Raw genomic sequence first — 19,267 nt, 5'->3', positions numbered from 1 at the left:
TTTACTAGTAACTAAATAAAAAGTAATTTTCCACTTGCCTATTACAGGAGAGTGAAGGCCTACGATAAAAAAAAAAAAAGAATTCTAAAAGGATTCAGTGAGCACTGATAATATTATATTAAGAAATGGATTTTAAGTTCGACATTTTTTATGTTAATCACCCATCTCCTGCGATCTCAAAACACTACGCTATTTAAACTCTAAAACATTTACTTACTTATGGTGGGGTTCTTCACGTTTTTTTCCCCCTCCCATTCACAGTACTGGGTGAAATGTTTCTCATCTTCATTCTTAATCTTGAATATAACAGCAGGATTCAGAACTGAATGGCCTGTCAATAACAAGCAAGAAATTTGCATTTCGAATTATATGTGCAGAACACCCTGGGGGGTTTCTGACAGGCAGAATGCCAGACTGTGAACGCAGGTGTACAGTTTATGACAAAGCTTGGTGAAAAGAGATGCTGCTTGCCACTTGATTAAGGGGCCCTTTTACTAAGGCATGCTGAAAAATGGCCTGCGGTAGTGTAGATGCGTGTTTTGGGCATGCGCGCAGAATCATTTTTCAGCGCACCTGTAAAAAAAAATGCCTTTTTAAACATTTTTGCCGAAAACGGACGTGCGGCAAAATGAAAATTGTCGCATGTTCATTTTGGGTCTGAGACCTTGCCGCCAGCCATTGACCTAGCAGTAAGGTCTCGCACTGTAACCAGCCAGTAATGGTCTACGTGCGTAAAATGCTGATTACCGCCTGCATGCCAGAAAATAAAAATATTTGCTGACGCACGTAAAAATGAAATTACCGCCCAGGCCGTGAAGAAGCCGGGCGGTAACTCGGAATCGCTACGTGTTGGGTGCGTGTAGGCGCTTACGCGGCTTAGTAAAAGGGCCCCAAGATTAAACCTTGGAGGGCTTCTGATATGATCATTTCTATTCATAATTAAAGGCACTGCAGGTGTCAATGTTCTCTGTAAGCATACACCTTCCTGGGGGTATGAACGAGTAGTCTAATGGTTACAGCAGTGAGCTGACAACCAGGGAACCCCATTTCAAGTCCTACTGCAGCTCCTTGTGATCTTGGGCAAGTCATTACGTAACTCTCCATTGCCTCAGGTACAAACAAGACTGTAAACATTCCAGGGACAGACAATTTCTACTGTACCTAAATGTTTGTTCTGCCCCCACATTCATGGATGCGGAATGCTTGTTGTTGTCCTGTGCTCTTTAAGTAGGATAGGACTGCAAAGTGATGTAATTGTAGTTCTCTTGTGATAGTCTCTTTCTGAGCATGTGTCCCTGTTCCCTATGCCTTATGGGACTTGTCCTACTTGCTGGTCCTTGACCCTTGTGTATGCTGGGCTGTAGCCCGCCCATTTTCTCTCCATTGAGTGAAAGGAATCTGTCTGCACCATGCTTGTTTCTAACACTGTAGCTTGCCACTTAAAAGCCTCCCAAAGGCTTTGTACATCATCAGCTTTTCACCAGTTTAAAAGTATTTACAGCATCCACTCTTTAGCCAATGTTAAAAGCTCCCAGCTTATCTCTGCAGTGAGAGACAGGGTGAGCTGATAGAGAACAGACTTCCAGTTCTGCAAGGCAGAGACTCTTGTCCAGCACATCTAACTGTTGTTTGAATTTGCATTACAGAAGATTTTGGTTCAAGAGTTCTGAGTCTTCACACTGATGTTCTATACTGTGGTTTAGCTAACAGTCCAGCTAGCTCTTTTGCAAGGACGGTACAATGTTCACTGATTTTACAGCTTTTGACCTTTCAGGCAGTGTATACAAAAATTAAAAAATAAAACAAAAATAGTCTCTGCTTCTTATTAAAAGCATCCAAAAAAAAAAAAGGAAAAAGCTCTGGGATTTAATCGATACCTAGAAAACATATCAGGGAGAAAGAGAACATTTCATCTGTAACATCTGGTTACCTGAAGATCTAACATATTTATAGTACAGTCTCACATATGATACTTGAGAATCACAACTTCTAAGTCCTCCATCCCAAGCCATTGTTGTCATAGGTTAAAGAGAGACAGACTCCAGCTGGTCATGAAGTGTCTAATATAAAAGCAGTTTCGGAGGTCACGTGACGCCATGATGCAGGGCTGACGCTGGATAGCTAGGCTCCGCGCACATTCGCCCAAAAATCAGCAAATTCGACGGTCCCGAGGAGAGAAACGGCGTTGTCTGGTGTATTAAAGAAGCGGGAATCGCTAGCGATCGGCAAAACGGTGCAGAGGCACGGCATGGCTGCGAAAACAGTTCGCAGAGAGAAAGACAAGACTAAGCTGGCCGATGCCAAGATGGCCGACCAGCGTGAGCCCGGGGAGCTTGCCGTGGGCTCCGCGTGGTTAGCAGAAATTACCGCCGAGGTAACTGCAGCGGTGGAGACAGCGCTGGACAAGAAGCTTCAGCAACTTTATGATCGTACGGAGGAGGCTCATGAACGTATCGATAGCATGAGCTTAGAGCTGGATGAAGGCCTGCAGCGCATATTAGAGGTAGAGGAGAGCGTGGAGGCGCAGAAGGAGTTGAACAAGAAACTGGAAAAGAGAGTGCAGGATCTGGAGGTTAAATTGGATGATTTGGAGAATCGAAGCAGGCGCAATAACCTGCGCCTGATTGGACTTCCAGAGTCACTATTGGATAGGGATTTGCCCAATTTCTTGGAAGAATGGCTGCCAAAGACTTTACAAATAGAGGATAAAGTACAACATTTCTGCATGGAGCTGGCCCATCGGGTGGGACCCATGAGGCAGCCAGGGAACAGACCAAGAGTGGTGATCTTAAAGACTCTTAATTTCAGGCATAAACAACATATATTGGATGCGCTTCGAGGTGGGCAATCACTTACCTATGAAGGGAGAAAAATCCTTTGCTTTCAAGACTATTCACATCAGGTGCAATTGAAGAGGAAATCCTTCGCGCCATTATGTACGGAGCTATACAACAAGAAGATAAAATTTGCACTCCTCTACCCTGCCAAGCTCAGACTCACCATAAATGGTGTAACTCAGTTTTTTGAACAGGTGGAGACAGCTAAAGAATATATACAACAACATGGAGGATCATCAGAGCCTAAGTGAAGTGGAGGCAATGTGCAGGATGGTACAGAGGCTCAAAAGAGGACGCTGGAGATTATAATATAGTTTTTACAGTGGAGAGCAGATTTGGAGAATGATGACACGAACCTTTGGACTGAGCACATGGTTGGTGGACTCCTGACAGACTGGACTGATATATTTTGGGAGTGTGTCTAAGACAGTATTCTGGATGTACCCAGCACGCCTTGACACCTTTTGGCTGCAGTAGATGACGACGCGGCAAAGCTAAATGAACTGCATTGGGACTATTAGATATGACGTAGAAGCCAGAAGTCTACAGGGCCTGGTCATATAAGAATTACGTGACACTGTTCACTGGAGGATCTACACAGGAATGAAAGTGTGAGACAATTAAGATCTGATGCTAGAGATATGACACATAAAGTTATGTATGTTGGGGAAGTGGGGGAAGGAATCAGAGGGAAGGGGGGATATGCGATATGTTGTAGGGTGAGTGCAGGTGTTATAGCGTGACTAGTTCTGGGAACAGGAGGGCCGGGGGGGGAAGGATAGGGGAATAGGGAATAGACAGGACACATTTGGGAGGGAGGGGGGAGAGTTCAGAGGGTGGGAAGCAGGGAAACGACTACCAAAAAAGGACAGATGGAGATATGTGAGTGAGTGGAATGTTGAATGGCTGCGAGACAGAGTGGTGGGGGTGGTGATGCTGGGACACCATGCCTACCTACCTTTAGATGAGAGGCATGAGCGGGGACATGTAAGAGATGATGGAGGTTGATGGGCCTTAAAGTATACTCCTGGAATGTGGGGGGAATATCCTCCCCCATAAAAAGAAAGAAAATCCTTCATGGTCTTAAAAAGAAAAGGGCAGATGTAGCGCTCCTTCAGGAGACACATTTATCAAAGCAGGAGCATGAGAAGTTGAGAACTTGGTGGGTGGGGACAGTGTTGGAGGCCCCGGCAGTGGGGAAAAAAGCGGGCGTTGCCATTTTATTTCATAAATCTCTACAGGTGGAGGTGGGACAGGTGTGTGCTGATCCTGAAGGGAGGTATATAATAGCACAGATAAAGGTGAATGGCAATTTATGTCTCATTAGTAATATATATGCCCCCAATGTGTACTGTAAGCAATTTTATCATTCAATTATTAGTAAGATACAGCACTTTAACATCCAAAACAAGATAATGAGAGGGGACTTTAATGTGGTAGCGGACCCAATGCTGGATAGATCACATGGGACAGCAAGCACAGTGGTGGGGGCGGGTAAAGGCATAAAACTGCTATGTGGAGCATTGGGAGTGGTTGATGTGTGGAGGGTGTTACATCCAAATACTAAAGACTACACACACTACTCACGAGCCCATCACACTCAATTGAGGATTGATTACCTATTGATAGATGAAGAGAGCTTCACACGTATAGCGGAGGCTGATATTGATCCTACGATGATATCAGATCATGCGGCTATATATATCAAATTTCAAGATCAAACTTCACATAATAGACAGTATAGATGGGCATTTCCCATGGATCTGTATAAGGACTCGGAGTTTTGGGCTTATATTAGAGCAAAGTGGAAAGAATATTCATTACACAACGCATCTCACAGGCATACCCCGATATTGTTTTGGGAAGCTGGAAAGGCTGTCTTAAGAGGAGAGATAATAGCGTATAGCATCAGAAAAAAGAGACGAAGAGATAAAGAGATAATAAGATTAGGAGATAGCCTGATACGGTTGAGGAGAGCTTACGGACAACAGTCCGCGGACCACCTGCGTGAGCAATTATTAGCCACCCAGGCATCTCTGAATGAGCTATTACATCAGCGTGCTAATAAATCGGCAGAGTACTGTAGATACCAATTGTATAAGTTTGGTAATAAGACAGGGAGGATGATGGCAGGCCTAGTGAGAAGGGGGAAGGGACAGAGGAGAGTACTTGCCATTCAGACGCAGGTTGGGGGATTGGTACATACTGATGCAAAGATACTAGATGTATTTCATGACTACTATGCTAAGTTGTACACTAAGAATGAGATGGATGATCTAGATCCAGATATTTATCTTGAGAATGCTAAGTTGCCGAAGATAACAGTGCAGCAGCAGGAAGAGTTAAACAAGCCGATAGAAGTAGAAGAGGTCCTGAGAGAAATTAGAGGTAGTGCATTACATAAAGCTGCGGGGCCGGATGGATTTAGGGCAGAACTGTATAAGATCTTAATGCAGGATATAGGAGAACCACTGGCAGATGCCTTTAATAAGTCTGTTGAATTAGGGGAGTTACCGCAATCCTTATGTCTAGCGGATATTATGGTTTTCTTGAAACCAGGGAGAAATGCAATCTTACCAGACTCATATAGGCCTATATCACTCATTAGTTATGAAGCTAAATTATTGGCTCAGAATTTGGCTGCTAGGTTGGCAACAGTGCTGACACACATAGTGGCGCCCCCGCAGGTGGGATTTATACAGGGAAGACAGAGTGGGAAGAATATTAGGTTGATATTGGCCACGATGGAGAGAGTGCGAAGGGAGGGAGGGGACTCCCTCTTGATCAGCTTCGATGCCGAAAAGGCGTTTGATCGGGTTGAGTGGGAGTTTCTATTTGCATCGCTAAAGGCATACGGCCTTGAAGGATATTTTACACAAGCGATATCCATTTTGTATAAGAACCCGACAGCGAGGGTGTTGGTAAATGGTACATATTCTCGCTGCTTCCCAATAAATCGGGGAACTAGACAGGGTTGTCCTCTGTCCCCCTTACTATTTGCCATCACTTTGGATCCCCTGATTAGGGAAATTCTAGGAAATGTGGAGATAGAGGGGATTAAATTGGGACATCAAGAATTTAAAGTTTCGGCGTTTGGAAGTCACGTGATGCTAAGCGAGGGGAAGGTCGCCGCTTAAGAGAGCTCCGAGACCCCTCGTTAAACAACTTCCCCTAGCGCTGCACGCATCTGTAGAGAACCCACAAAATTGAGCTGGAAAGGCTCGGGAAACCTCCCTGGTGTGCACAACGGCTAGCGAACAGCGATTCGGGTCGGAATGGCCACAAAAATCAGCCGGAAAGACAGCACAAGGAGCCGCACGGGTGAAAACAAAATGGCGGAGGTTGGCGCGTCGAGCGAAGCGGTGAGTTCCGCCTGGGCAGCAGAGATAGCCGCGGAGGTTTCCGCTTTGTTAGAGGCATCCGTCGACAAAAAATTACAGAAAATCTCAGATCAAATAGTGCAAATGGACGGCAAATTAGAAAGCTTACGCACAGATTTGACTGGGTTTCAGCAGAGACTGTCGGATGTGGAAGATCAGTGCCAGCAGAGAGATAATAAGCAAGAACAAATGAGGGAACAACTAAACAAACTGGAAGCTAAAATAGAAGATCTAGAAAATAGATCACGCCGGAACAATCTCAGACTGGTGGGGCTCCCGGAGTCAATACGTGAAGTAGAGCTGCGGGACTTTCTTGAAACATGGCTGCCTAAGGTACTGAATTTACCTGGGTTGGAGAAGGAGTTAAAAATTGAGCGAGCACATCGGTTGGGCCGTGCGGGACAGGACTCAGAAAGACCTCGTGTGATAATCTGTAAAATCCTCAATTACACCCACAAGCAAGAAATATTACGAGCATGGAGAGGGAGAGGCAAGGTGCAGTATGAGGCACGCACTGTCCTCTGTTTTCAAGACTTTTCAACTGCAGTAGCAGCCCAGCGCAGGCAATTTGTAGAAGTATGCAAGAACCTGTATGAAAAAAGAGCGAACTTCGCGCTAATGTTTCCTGCCAAACTAAGAATTCAGTACAAGGGCAAACAACACCTCTTCAGTTCACATGTGGAGGCCTTACACTTTGCTAACAAAATGGAGCTGAGACCGGAGGAAGGAAGCGAGGCCGCACGGAACAGCAGCCCAGGAGATCAGTGAAAAGGAGGTGATAAAGGCTTGGTTGGAGTAAGCCCAGACACTAAATACCTATAATGCTGACAGAACTGTAAGGACTATATAGAAAGGTAGAATGCATATCACCGCAGGGATTATCTAGGCCCCTATAGGGACCTGTATCAAAGTTCCCTGTATCAAAGGCCGTGCCTAAGCTCACATAGAAAAGATGTAAATTTAAGGCCAATACTATGTATAACAGGAAGTAGGACTGTATAAAAGTTAGAAACTTATAATTAACAAAGGGTAAAATATCAAATCTGGAAGTCAGCGCTAGGGGGGAAAGGGGGGGGGGGGGCGTGACTCGTTCTCTAGCGAGAACAACAGGTCAAGAAAGGAAGGAGTACAGAGGTGGTGGAAGGGAGGGATAGGGGGAAGATGGGGAAGGGGAAAGGGGAACCATGGAAAGGAGTAAGGAGAGCAAGGGGTTTTTTTTTATTTTTTTTATATATATATATTATTTACCTTGTTGGTTTGGACAGCCGCATACGGATCGCAACTGCAGATCAAAGACAGGAGGGTGCCCAGGGGCTGGGGGGCGCTCTTCAGAATGGGAAAGTTATCAGATGCTGTAATGGTTGTAAAACAAGAGGATGACCCCAATTAGGTTAATATCCTGGAATGTGGGGGGGATCTCCTCTCCGGTGAAACGTACTAAAGTACTGCAGGCTCTGCAGAGACACAGAGCGGACATAGCATTCCTCCAGGAGACCCATCTCTCAAATAAAGAGCATAACAAATTCCAGAAGGGTTGGGTAGAACAGGCAGTAGGCTCACCAGCACAAGGGAAAAAAGGAGGAGTGCTGATACTAATACGGAAGGGCCTGCAAATGCGAACTAAACTAATAAAACGAGATGAGGAAGGCCGAATAGTGATAATGGAAGTGGAAATAGGCACAACTTCATATATTTTGTGCAACATATATGCACCCAATGTATATGACAAGAAATTTTATAACAAATTATTGGAACTGTTGGGCCCATACCAGGGGGGCAATGTAATACTCGGAGGGGACTTTAATATGGTGATAGATCCGGAGCTGGATAGATGTAGTAAACCGGGTCTGCAGCATAGATTTCAATCAAGGGGTGTGCCTTTCCTTTGCTCAGCCCTCAACCTGATAGATGTGTGGAGAATATTGCACCCTTCGCAGAGGGACTACACACATACCTCCAGAGCGCACTTGACCCAGTCCCGTATAGATTACTTTCTCATATCCCCAGCACTGTTTTCCCAAGTGCCAAAAGCAGAGATAGGCCCATGCGAGATATCGGACCACGCGATGGTATGGTTTGAATTACAGGTTACGGGAGGGGGGCTTGGGAGGGGAGGATGGAGATTCCCATTTGAACTGTATAGAGATCCAAATTTTAAGCCTTTTATCAGTGAAAAATGGCAGGATTTCCAACAATTTAACGGAGGTCACAGACAGGAGGTGGCGCTATACTGGGAAACAGCCAAAGTTGTAATGAGGGGGGAGGTAATAGCTTATAGAGCTAGAGTTAGGAGAATGAGGGACAAAGAGATCCTCCGTCTGGAAAGGGAGGTTCGGGTGAGAAGGAAGAGATTAGGGGAGGAAGTAACGGACGAGAACAAGAAGGAGCTGCTCATAACCCAGAAAAACCTAAATGAGCTTCTTCATCAAAGAGCACACAAAACGCAAATGTACTATAAACACCAATTATTCCAATATGGAAATAAAGCAGGTGCACTAATGGGCAGGTTAGTACAAGGGAAGAAAGGGCCCTCAAGGATCCTACAAGTGAAAGATGGAGGAGGGAATCTCATAAAGGAAACTGGAGGTATTATAGGGAGATTTAGGGATTATTTTAGGGCTCTATACGCAAAACCCACGGATATTGTAGAAGACAGTAACCTATATTTAATAAACCAAAATTTGCCCAAGATCACTGAGGAGCAGAGGGAGACTCTGAACAAACCTATTGAGGAAGGGGAATTGATGCTGGCCTTACAACAAAGTGATTTGCACAAAGCGCCAGGGCCGGATGGGTTTAGTGTAGCATTTTATAAGATCCTGCAGGAGCAGGTCACACCCCCTCTGTTAGATTTATATAACCACATGATCTCAACTGGGACAATGCCAGACTCCCTTAATATAGCAAAAATAATTTTATTACGAAAGCCTGGGAAGGAAGACACTGACGTCAGTGCATATAGACCAATCTCCCTATTAAATAGTGATCTTACATTATATGCAAAGATACTGGCAAATAGACTGGCAAAACTCTTGCCTGGACTAATAGCACCCCCCCAAGCTGGGTTTGTGCGAGGGAGAACAGTGGCAAAAAATGTGAGGGCCCTGTTGGCATCCTTGGAGACAGTGGAAAGACAGAAACGGCCTTCTCTGGTGGTCAGTTTTGATGCAGAGAAGGCCTTTGATAAAGTGGTGTGGGGCTTCCTATTTGCGGTGTTGACAAAGATGGGCATCGAAGGGGCTTTCCAGGATGCGATAGGAGCCCTATATGTAAACCCACAGGCATATTTATGGATCAATGGGGAACAGTCGCCTTTGTTTCCGATTGGGAGGGGCACGAGACAGGGGTGTCCTCTCTCGCCCCTGCTATTTGTCTTAGTCCTAGACCCATTGATCAGGGAAATTATGGACCATCCAGAAATAGAGGGGGTAAAATGGGGATCTGAGGGGTTTAAGATATCTGCTTTCGCGGACGACCTGTTGGTCCATTTAACGCAACCAAAAAGATCACTGGAAGCCCTATTAGAACTCTTTAGGGAATACGGGGACTTCGCCGGTTTTAAAATAAATTACTCAAAATCATTAGCGTTGGCCACAGATAATAATGTGAGGCAGTTGTGGGGAACAGAGTTCCCACTACGATGGGCATCAGAGTCACTCAAATACCTGGGAGTACAGATTCCTAAAAAAACATCGGAAATACATCTGATGAATATTGGTAATAGGATTGCAGCTTTGAAGGACCGACTAGATGGATGGGGAGCCCTGCCATTTAATCTACATGGGAGAGTGCATCTATTCCGTATGGTGGAGTTTCCACGATGGTTATATTTATTTCAGGTACTCCCAATAAGATTACGGGCTAAAGACATAAATCAAATCCTTAAATACGTAAGGAAATTTATTTGGAGAGGATCAAAGCCAAAACTCCCTTTGAAGTTAATGATGGGGTCATGGAGAGAGGGAGGCATTGGACTACCAAACCTCCGCCGTTACAATCAGGCAAGTCTACTCAGGCACCTGGGTGATTGGTTATTAGATAGGCAAGACTATACCCCCCGTAGTTTGGAGCAGGAATGTTTTAAACCATACCACTTATATTTCATGTTACAATGCCCGAGCCGACAACTCCCGTCATGGGTAAGCAATAGCATATTGGTAAGACCCTTGAGACAAATGTGGAGAGAGTTAAACGAGATCTGGGGGCTGGCAGCGGAGGAAACAGATCTGCTGCCGCTGCAGGGCAACCCTCAGTTTCTACCGGGTACGGAGAATAAAGTAATTAGTAGGTGGGCAACGATGGGGATCACCAGATTAGAACATGTACTAGATTCTAAGGGACGACTATTGGAGCTGGGAGCCTTGGGGGTGGGTATCACTCAAAACCATCAATTTGCGTATTATCAGATAGCACATTATGTCAGATCTCTAGAACAAGGGAAATTGAGTAGTGGACATGGGCGCCAAATAAGGGCATTTTTTAGTTCTATACGAGGGGAGCGTTTATCGGTCTCTGGATTACAAAAAGCATTGGGAGAGACGAGCAGAGGTAGAGATACAGGTTATATATTAGGGAAATGGGCCCATGACCTAAAGCGTCCAAACCTGAAGTTAGACTTTCAGAAACTATCTGCTAGGATACCTACTCTATCGAGAAATGCGACCATGAGGGAATGTCAATATAGGATCCTATATAGAGCATACATGTCAAAGCAGCAACTATCTAAATTCGGAGGAGGAATTGATCCTTTATGCACTAAGTGCGGGCAGAGGGAAGGCACACTATTCCATTACCTTTGGGAGTGTTACAAAATCCAGAATTATTGGAGGCAAATTGTGGGATTTCTAGAGTTGGTATTAAAGAATAAGGTCCCACTTACTCCGCAGGGTCTCCTTTTGGATCAATATGAGCTTTTTGTCTCGCACACGGGGGGAGCCAGGCAATTCATCAGGAAAGCCAGTTTAGTAGGTAAGAAACTGATTTTGCAGGCCTGGGTACACTCTGACCCGCCGGAGTATTGGCATTGGAGAAATAGATTATATGAATTGCTGATGATGGAGAGGAGAGAGGTGGGATCCTCCCCTAAGGGGAAGAAGGCATTCTTGAGGATCTGGGAACCCTATATCCAGTCCCTGGCACCCAGGGCGAGAAGTTTTATTCTGAACCGACTATAGGCGGTCATGTCTGGTTTTTTTTTTTTTTGGTTTGAAACGAGATGCATCACATGGTTGAAACAGAGTTTGTTGCTATATTCTGCAGTTCTGTATAAGCACCAGGATAACAGAGTCTTCTTTGCAGTATCATCCATAAAATCTGTTGAACATTAAAACCACCAGGAAGGGAGGGAGGGGGGAGGGGGGGTCTAGGGATAAAAGAAGAAAATGATTTGATGTATGTGGAAGGTCTACAAGTTGTCTGTGGTATCAGTAAGGCTACCTGCCGAGCATTAAGTATACAGATTTCATATAATAAGTCAATAAATAGATTAAAACTTAAAGACTTCCAAAGGAGACAAGATATGTAATTTTATATAGCATGTTTATTGAGAATTCAACACTCTGTATCACATATTGTATCTTCAAAATATCATTGGTTCTTTGTTGTATTTTTCATACTCTTTAATAAAAAGATTTAAACATAAAGTTTCGGCGTTTGCTGATGATATTTTAGTCCATTTAGCGAGACCGGAGAAAACGCTGCCGGTGCTGATGGAAGTATTTGCAGAATACGGGGCCTTTTCGGGCTTTAGTTTAAATTTTCAAAAATCTGAAGGATTACCCACTAGCAGCATTGTAAGAGAGAGGTGGAAGGGATCATTTCCATTGAAATGGGCGGATCAGGAATTCAAATACCTGGGTATAAAACTAACGGGGGATTTGAGCAGACTATATAGAAGAAATGTGGATGAGTTATTAAACTATACAAGGAATCAATTGGATCTATGGGAGGGTCTGCCGTTAACATTGAGTGGCCGAATTGGTATGTATGCCATGATGCTGTTTCCGAGATGGCTATATGTCCTAAGACAACTACCGATATTGTTACAGATCAAGGATTTAAAGAAACTTAGGAGAATGGTGTCCAGATTCTGTTGGGGTGGAAAGAAGGCCAAAGTTAAACTGGAATATATGTATGGGAGTAGGAAAGAGGGAGGCTTTGGGATGCCTGATATCAAACAATATAATTGGGCATGTTTGGCCAGACACCTAGCAGATTGGATTTTAGATTCAGAGGAACATACGGTGTGGAGTACGGAGAGCGCTATGTTTGAGCCTCATCACCCCTACTATATGCTGCATGTTCAGGGAAAGTGGTTACCCAAGGGATGGAGGCAGCATATCTTATTACACCCAATGCAACGGGTATGGCAATATATACTAAAGGGATTAAATAAGAATCCACACTGTACAGATCTGCTTCCTCTGGTGGGGAACAGTGCCTTTGAACCTGGGAATATACAACCGAGATTCAGAAAATGGGCACGAGAAGGGATAGTATTGGTGGCCGATGTTATGCAGGATTCGGGGAAGATTATATCTAGAGAGGCCTTAGAGAATATAGTAGGAGCTGAGAATGTGACATGGTATGATTATTACCAATTATATAGTTATATTAAGCAGTTAAGTTCTGCTGGATGCGAGAGAGGGATGTATGACCTATTGGTGAATTTATTTCTGCCTCAAGGTAGAGAACAGACCTCGATATCCACACTTTATAAACAGCTGAGAATGATTTCCCCGCCCCGTGGATATGAGGAGATTGCCCGGAGGTGGTCTGCGGATATGAGAGTGAAGGTTAGAAGCGGAGATATAGCCCAGGCCTTGAAGGAGATAGTATATAAAGTGACCAGTGCACGACATAGGGAGATTCAATTCAGAATAGTTATGAGAGCATACCTCTCCCCTGTACAGGCCTACTATGCTGGTAGACTTCAAACACCACAGTGCAGCAAGTGTAACTTCCAGAGAGCATCACTTTTTCATATGCTGTGGGAGTGTCCGGACATTAAGAAATTCTGGGATAATATTAGGAAATTCTGTGAGACATTATTTCATAAGACAATTAGATGGGCACCTAAAAATCTTTTATTGGGCCCAGGGGGAAGCGGGCTAAATCTGAGGCATACAGAAGGTATATCAAACATATAAATTGCGAGTGACCGTACTCACCGCAAATGCGCAGTAGAGACCAGGGTTGCCAGGTGGAAAATATTTTTCCAGCCTAAAGGAGCCCAAAATCCAGCCCAAAACCCGCCCAAACTCAAACCCCGCCCCTGACACCCCCGCCCCCGCATCATCAACCCCGCCCCCGCCGTCACTAACCCCGCCTCCCATGTCTCTAACCCCGCCTCCCACGTCACTAACCCGGCCTCCCACGTCACTAACCCCGCCTCCCACGTCACTAACCCCGCCCAAAAATGTCACTAACCCCGCCCACCGCGGCCGAAAAAGCCACCTAAAAAAACCGCCCAAAGCACAAAAACCAGCCCAAAAAACCGCAACCCGCCGCGGGCAAAAATTTCCCGCGGCGGGTCGCAGAAAACCGCCCAATTGGGCGGTAAAACCGCCCACCTGGCAACACTGGTAGAGACCGAACATTCAAGGAGCAACACTCCAAACCCCGCCTCCACCAGCAGCTCCTGTACCGAACGTAATGCAGCCAATAGGGAGGGAAGGAGGGGGCGTGGAAATTGGAGGAGGACGTAATGCAGCCAATAGGGAGGGGAGGGGCGTGGAAAACGGAAGAGGACGTAATGCAGCCAATAGGGAGGGAAGGAGGGGGCGTGGAAATCGGAGGAGGACATAATGCAGCCAATAGGGAGGGGAGGGGGCGTGGAAAATGAAGGAGGATGTAATGCAGCCAATAGGGAGGGAAGGAGGGGACGTGGAAAACGAAGGAGGACGTAATGCAGCCAATAGGGAGGGGAGGAGGGGGCGTGGAAATTGGAGGAGGACGTAATGCAGCCAATAGGGAGGGGAGGGGGCGTGGAAAACGGAGGAAGATGTAATGCAGCCAATAGAGAGGGGGCGTGGAAATCGGAGGAGGACGTAATGCAGCCAATAGGGAGGGGAGGGGGCGTGGAAATCGGAGGAGGACGTAATGCAGCCAATATGGAGGGGAGGGGGCGTGGAAATTGAAGGAGGACGTAATGCAGCCAATAGGGAGGGAAGGAGGGGGCGTGGACATCAATGGGGGAGGGAGGGAGGATGGAGAAGAGAACCACCATGTACAAGGGCACAGCAGGAACGACGAAGTGGCCAAGGCAACTAAAAAAACCCACAGCAAAAACCAAGCAGGGATCAAAAAACGTTCTGGGGCCAACAGAAAAAGGTAAACAGGTGTATTCACTCACAGCACACACACACACACACACACACACACAAGTCCTGCTTTGCAGCATGAAGCAAAGACATAGCTGTCCCGCCCCTTTGGCTCACTGAACAGCAGGAGTCAGCAGAAGGGGCGGAACAACAACATGTATGCGGGGAGGGGGGAAGGGGGGAGGGAGACCGGCACACGACTGAAAAATGAGCCTGCGTTTCAAACTGCTCTAACAACTGCCTAAAAGGAGACACTGAACCTCCACTGCCACACAGCTCAAACAACTGACTACAAGGAGACACTGAACCTCCACTGCCACACAGGAGACACTGAACCTCCACTGCCACACAGCTCCAACAACTGACTAGACGGAGACACTGAACCTCCACTGCCACACAGCTCCAACAACTGACTACAAGGAGACACTGAACCTCCACTGACACACAGCTACAAGGAGACACTGAACCTCCACTGCCACACAGCTCCAACAACTGACTACAAGGAGACACTGAACCTCCACTGCCACACAGCTCCAACAACTGACTACAAGGAGACACTGAACCTCCACTGCCACACAGGAGACACTGAACCTCCACTGCCACACAGCTCCAACAACTGACTAGACGGAGACACTGAACCTCCACTGCCACACAGCTCCAACAACTGACTACAAGGAGACACTGAACCTCCACTGACACACAGCTACAAGGAGACACTGAACCTCCACTGCCACTCAGCTCCAACAACTGACTACAAGGAGACACTGAACCTCCACTGCCACACAGCTCCAACAACTGACTACAAGGAGACACTGAACCTCCACTGCCACACAGCTCCAACAACTGACTACAAGGAGACACTGAACCTCCACTGCCACACAGCTCCAACAGCTGACTACAAGGAGACACTGAACCTCCACTGCCACACAGCTCCAACAGCTGACTACAAGGAGACACTGAACCTCCACTGAGACAGGGAGTACTAACAGCTCACAAGCACTCTCTCTCACTCACACACTCTCTCTCATTCAGTCACTCACTCACACACACACACACACACACACACACACAGAGACACCCAAGCACACACACACTAGCTGCTCACTCTCACACTCACTGTCTCTTTGGGAGGGCAGGGAACAGAGGACTGTGGCTTGACATGGGTGAGGGAAGAGGACAGAGGAGGGTTGCTGATCATGGGGGGAGGACAGGGGACAGAGCAGACTTGCTACACATGGAGGTGAAATTAAAAAAACTCGCCCGTTTTAACGGGCTTAACGGCTAGTTTATGTATAAGGCAATAATTATAGGGAAGCAATGTATTATGCAATTTTGGACTCAGGAGATTGGGCCCTCTTTCTGGCAGTGGAGAAATTCGCTTCATGCCTTGGTGCTATTGGAGGCGCGTGAGGCGCATCGAAGCCCTAGGAGTAAACAACGATTCTGGGAGATTTGGGAGCCATATGTGCAGGCTCTATCAGGTAGAGCCCGCAGCTTACTAGTGAACTCACTCACATTGTAGCTTGGGATAGACAGGAAGACTTGGTAGATTAGGCTGGTGTGGGAGGGAGGAGGGTGGGCAAGAGATGGGAGGAAGAGGGAGGAGAGAGGGAAGGGGGGGGATGTGTGTTGGGATTATGCTGCAACTGATGAAAACTGAGTCCAGTTAAAGGAATGTGCTTTTGAGGGAAGGAGGCTGCATTAAATGAGGGGGGAAAGAGTGTATTGAAGTATAGTTATTTGATTTATTGCTATGAATGGAGGATTCTGAGAGTGATGATCTTGGTGTATCATGGGGCACCGCTGGAACAGCTTGGTAAGCGGAGCCTTGGATGTACATGGTGCAGATCAACTCAATTCATAACAAGTAAAGCCAGTTGAAGATACTGACATAATGCAGATGTGAGGTGATTCTCCTGTTAAGGAGGTGATGACCTGCTGGCCGACGAAGCTCCGATATAACAGAGTAATGGAATAAAACCAAGTACACAGAATGGCATCAGTGATTTTTTTTTTTAATTTTGCTACATAACGATCAGGTCATTAGTTGGTATATTCCAAAAATCACAGACAGAGATGTTGATAATAGTTATGTATAACACTTTTGCATGCATATGACATGGTTAATTAATAAAATAATTTGGAGGGGGGAGGAAGGGGGAAGGGAAGGTGGGGGGAGAAACAAAGAAAATTGATGATAGCAGTTTCGCTGTATTAGTATAGGATGGCAATGTTAAATGCCTGAGTTATTATGTTTAACATGGAATTGTTTTGTTTCTGCATTCATCAATAAAAATTATTAAACCTAAAAGCAGTTTCATTTGCCAGACCTGCAGCAGTGGTATCTTTCACTGAGTCCTGCAGAACCACAGTATGTCCTGTTTGAGAGGCAGATGCACTAAACCTTAATGAGCATTTAACGACCCTCCAACGAGGAAATTTTGATCCACTGCATGCATCAAAGGGCTTTTACCGACGAAGCTAGCAGCTAACGAAAACGGAATGCAGATGAGGGATTCTTCTACAAACCCTATTGAAATGACATGCACTAACCTTTTCCGATTCGTTTAACGCACAAAAACACTGTGAAATCTAACGAGAGGTCTGTACCTCTCGATAGGGCTGTCTGCTACAAGTTTACAAGTGAAATCTATTAAAAAAAATAACTAGGGGGGCAAAAATGTGCGCCAGGGGCGTCCTTTATTGACGCCCCAGGTCGCCGCTGCTCCCCTCTCCCTCAGCACCAAAAAAGAAAAAAAAAATCGGGAGGGGGCAAGGGCGCTCGTCATGAGCATCCTGTATGGACGCCTTGCCCCCCCCCCCCCGCTGCTCCCCGCTTCCCCCCCACCCACCCCCCCTGCACGAAAAATCTCCAATTTTAGCAGCCCCGGGCCGGCCCTCCTCCCTTCCTGTGTATTCTCCCACACTAGCTCCGCCTCCCGCCATGCTCCGGTCCCGTGCCCCGCCCCCCTTAGGTCGTCGCCGCCGCTCCTCCCCTCCAACGACCCCCCCCTTTGCCTTACCGGCCCATGCAGCGCCTCTCAACTCTGCTGCACGGGCAATAACAGCTGACCGGCGATTCAGCAGGCCTCCTCAGACGTCCCTTCTTTCTTCCTGGGCCCGCCCTCCTCTGACGTAGGTAAACTATTTACCTACGTCAGAGGAGGGCGGGCCCAGGAAGAAGGAAGGGATGTCTGAGGAGGCCTGCTGAATCGCCGATCAGCTGTTATTGCCCTTGCAGCAGAGGTGAAAGGCGCTGCACGGGCCGGTAAGGCAAAGGGGGGGTCGTTAGAGGGGGGGAGCGGCGGCGACGACCTAAGGGGGGGCGGGGCATGGGACCGGAGCATGGCGGGAGGCGGAGCAAGTGTGGGAGATTACACAGGAAGGGAGGAGGGCCGGGGCTGCTAAAATTGGAGTTTTTTCGTGTGGGGGGGGGGGGGGGGAAGCAGAGAGCAGCGGGGAGCAGCGGGGGGGCAAGGCATACATACAGGACGCTCATGACGAGCGCCTTTGCCCCCTCCCGAAACACATGTGTTTGTGGGGGTATTTTTGTTTTGACATCTGTGACATCTTTGTGGCATAACGCTTGGCTGCTCTGCGCATGCTTTTCGCGCTGATTAACGACGGGTTTAACGATTCTGTGATAAATCCTACTTTGCAATACCGATCCGAACATTTCTGGAGCGTTTTTGTACTGCATTCCTCATTTTTTAAAAATCGTTAAGCACTTTTACGTTTTTTATTTTTTAACGTTTGATTGATGCATCTCCCCCTGAATTGGGATAATATCAGAGTCAAGTCCTTAATTTTAGGGACCTGGATCTGGGATTTTTCCAGTCCTGACAAAATCACGACACACCCTCACATGGTCTAGCATTTTGCTTTCTACCATACCCCCACACCCACATATGGTCCAGCATTTTAGCTTCTCCCCCCTCCCCCATCATTCTCATAAACAGTACAGCATTTACCTCCTTTTCTCCCCCACCCTCACAAATAATCCAGCATTTACCTTCTCTTTCCCACCCACCCTCATAAATAGTCCAGCATTTACCTTCTCTTCCGACCCCTCCTCCCCCCCCCCACACACACAAATAGTCCAGCATTTGGTTCCCTGCTGTCCCCTCTCCAGCCAGAGACCAGGCATCTAACCTAGCCTCTCTTGACCCCTCCCCCCCATCGTGTAACTTTTTATAAGTTTCCTTATCTCTTAATGGTGGAGAGCAGCCTTCTCTCTAACTCTTCCCGCCTATGCGAAAGCAGGAAGTTACATCAGAGAGAAGGCTCCAGGCTGTATGAATCGCTGCTCACTGCCGATGAACATTAGAGACAAGAAAACTGACTCTGAACTCCCGCACCACACTTGTGGGCCTGCTGCGGCATACCAGTTCAAAAATGCTGATATATCCATCAGAAAAGACTGCTGAAACCACTGCTGAAAAATTCAGGTTTAAACCCTAATCGTTTAAAACTTAAGAAAAGCCATGCTGAGTCAGACCAAGATGCTGGGTCTGATGGACCTTTGGTTTGATTCAGCATGACACATTTTATGGTCTTACTAGCCGTTGAGCCCGTAAAAACGGGCTAGTAAAGGAAGGGGGGGGGGGTTTGAAAGGCCCCTCCCCCCCAGGAGTCCCCTCCGCCACCCCTCCACCCGGGCCGGGTACCTGGCTTCACTATTCAAACCGCCGGAACGCAGCACACAGCTCATCTGAGCTGCCGTCGGCCT

The 19,267-nt window shown here is 46.7% G+C and overlaps 1 protein-coding gene across 1 annotated transcript in view; it reads right to left on the bottom strand.

Annotated features, from left to right (window-relative positions):
- Window positions 1-217: 217 nt before the first annotated feature.
- Window positions 218-19,267, bottom strand: part of LOC115459139 (protein ZNF783-like) — a gene marked incomplete at its 3' end in the record, with an annotated part of 43,358 nt that continues 24,308 nt past the window's right edge. The window contains exon 4 of the mRNA XM_030189013.1: window positions 218-331. Within this exon, the coding sequence (XP_030044873.1) occupies window positions 218-331 (114 nt within the window). The remainder of the gene's footprint in view (window positions 332-19,267) is intronic.

The sequence above is a fragment of the Microcaecilia unicolor genome, unplaced genomic scaffold (assembly GCF_901765095.1).
Source record: "Microcaecilia unicolor unplaced genomic scaffold, aMicUni1.1, whole genome shotgun sequence".
Classification (NCBI taxonomy): Eukaryota; Metazoa; Chordata; class Amphibia; order Gymnophiona; family Siphonopidae; genus Microcaecilia; species Microcaecilia unicolor.
This window is presented reverse-complemented; position numbering and strand designations above follow the sequence as displayed.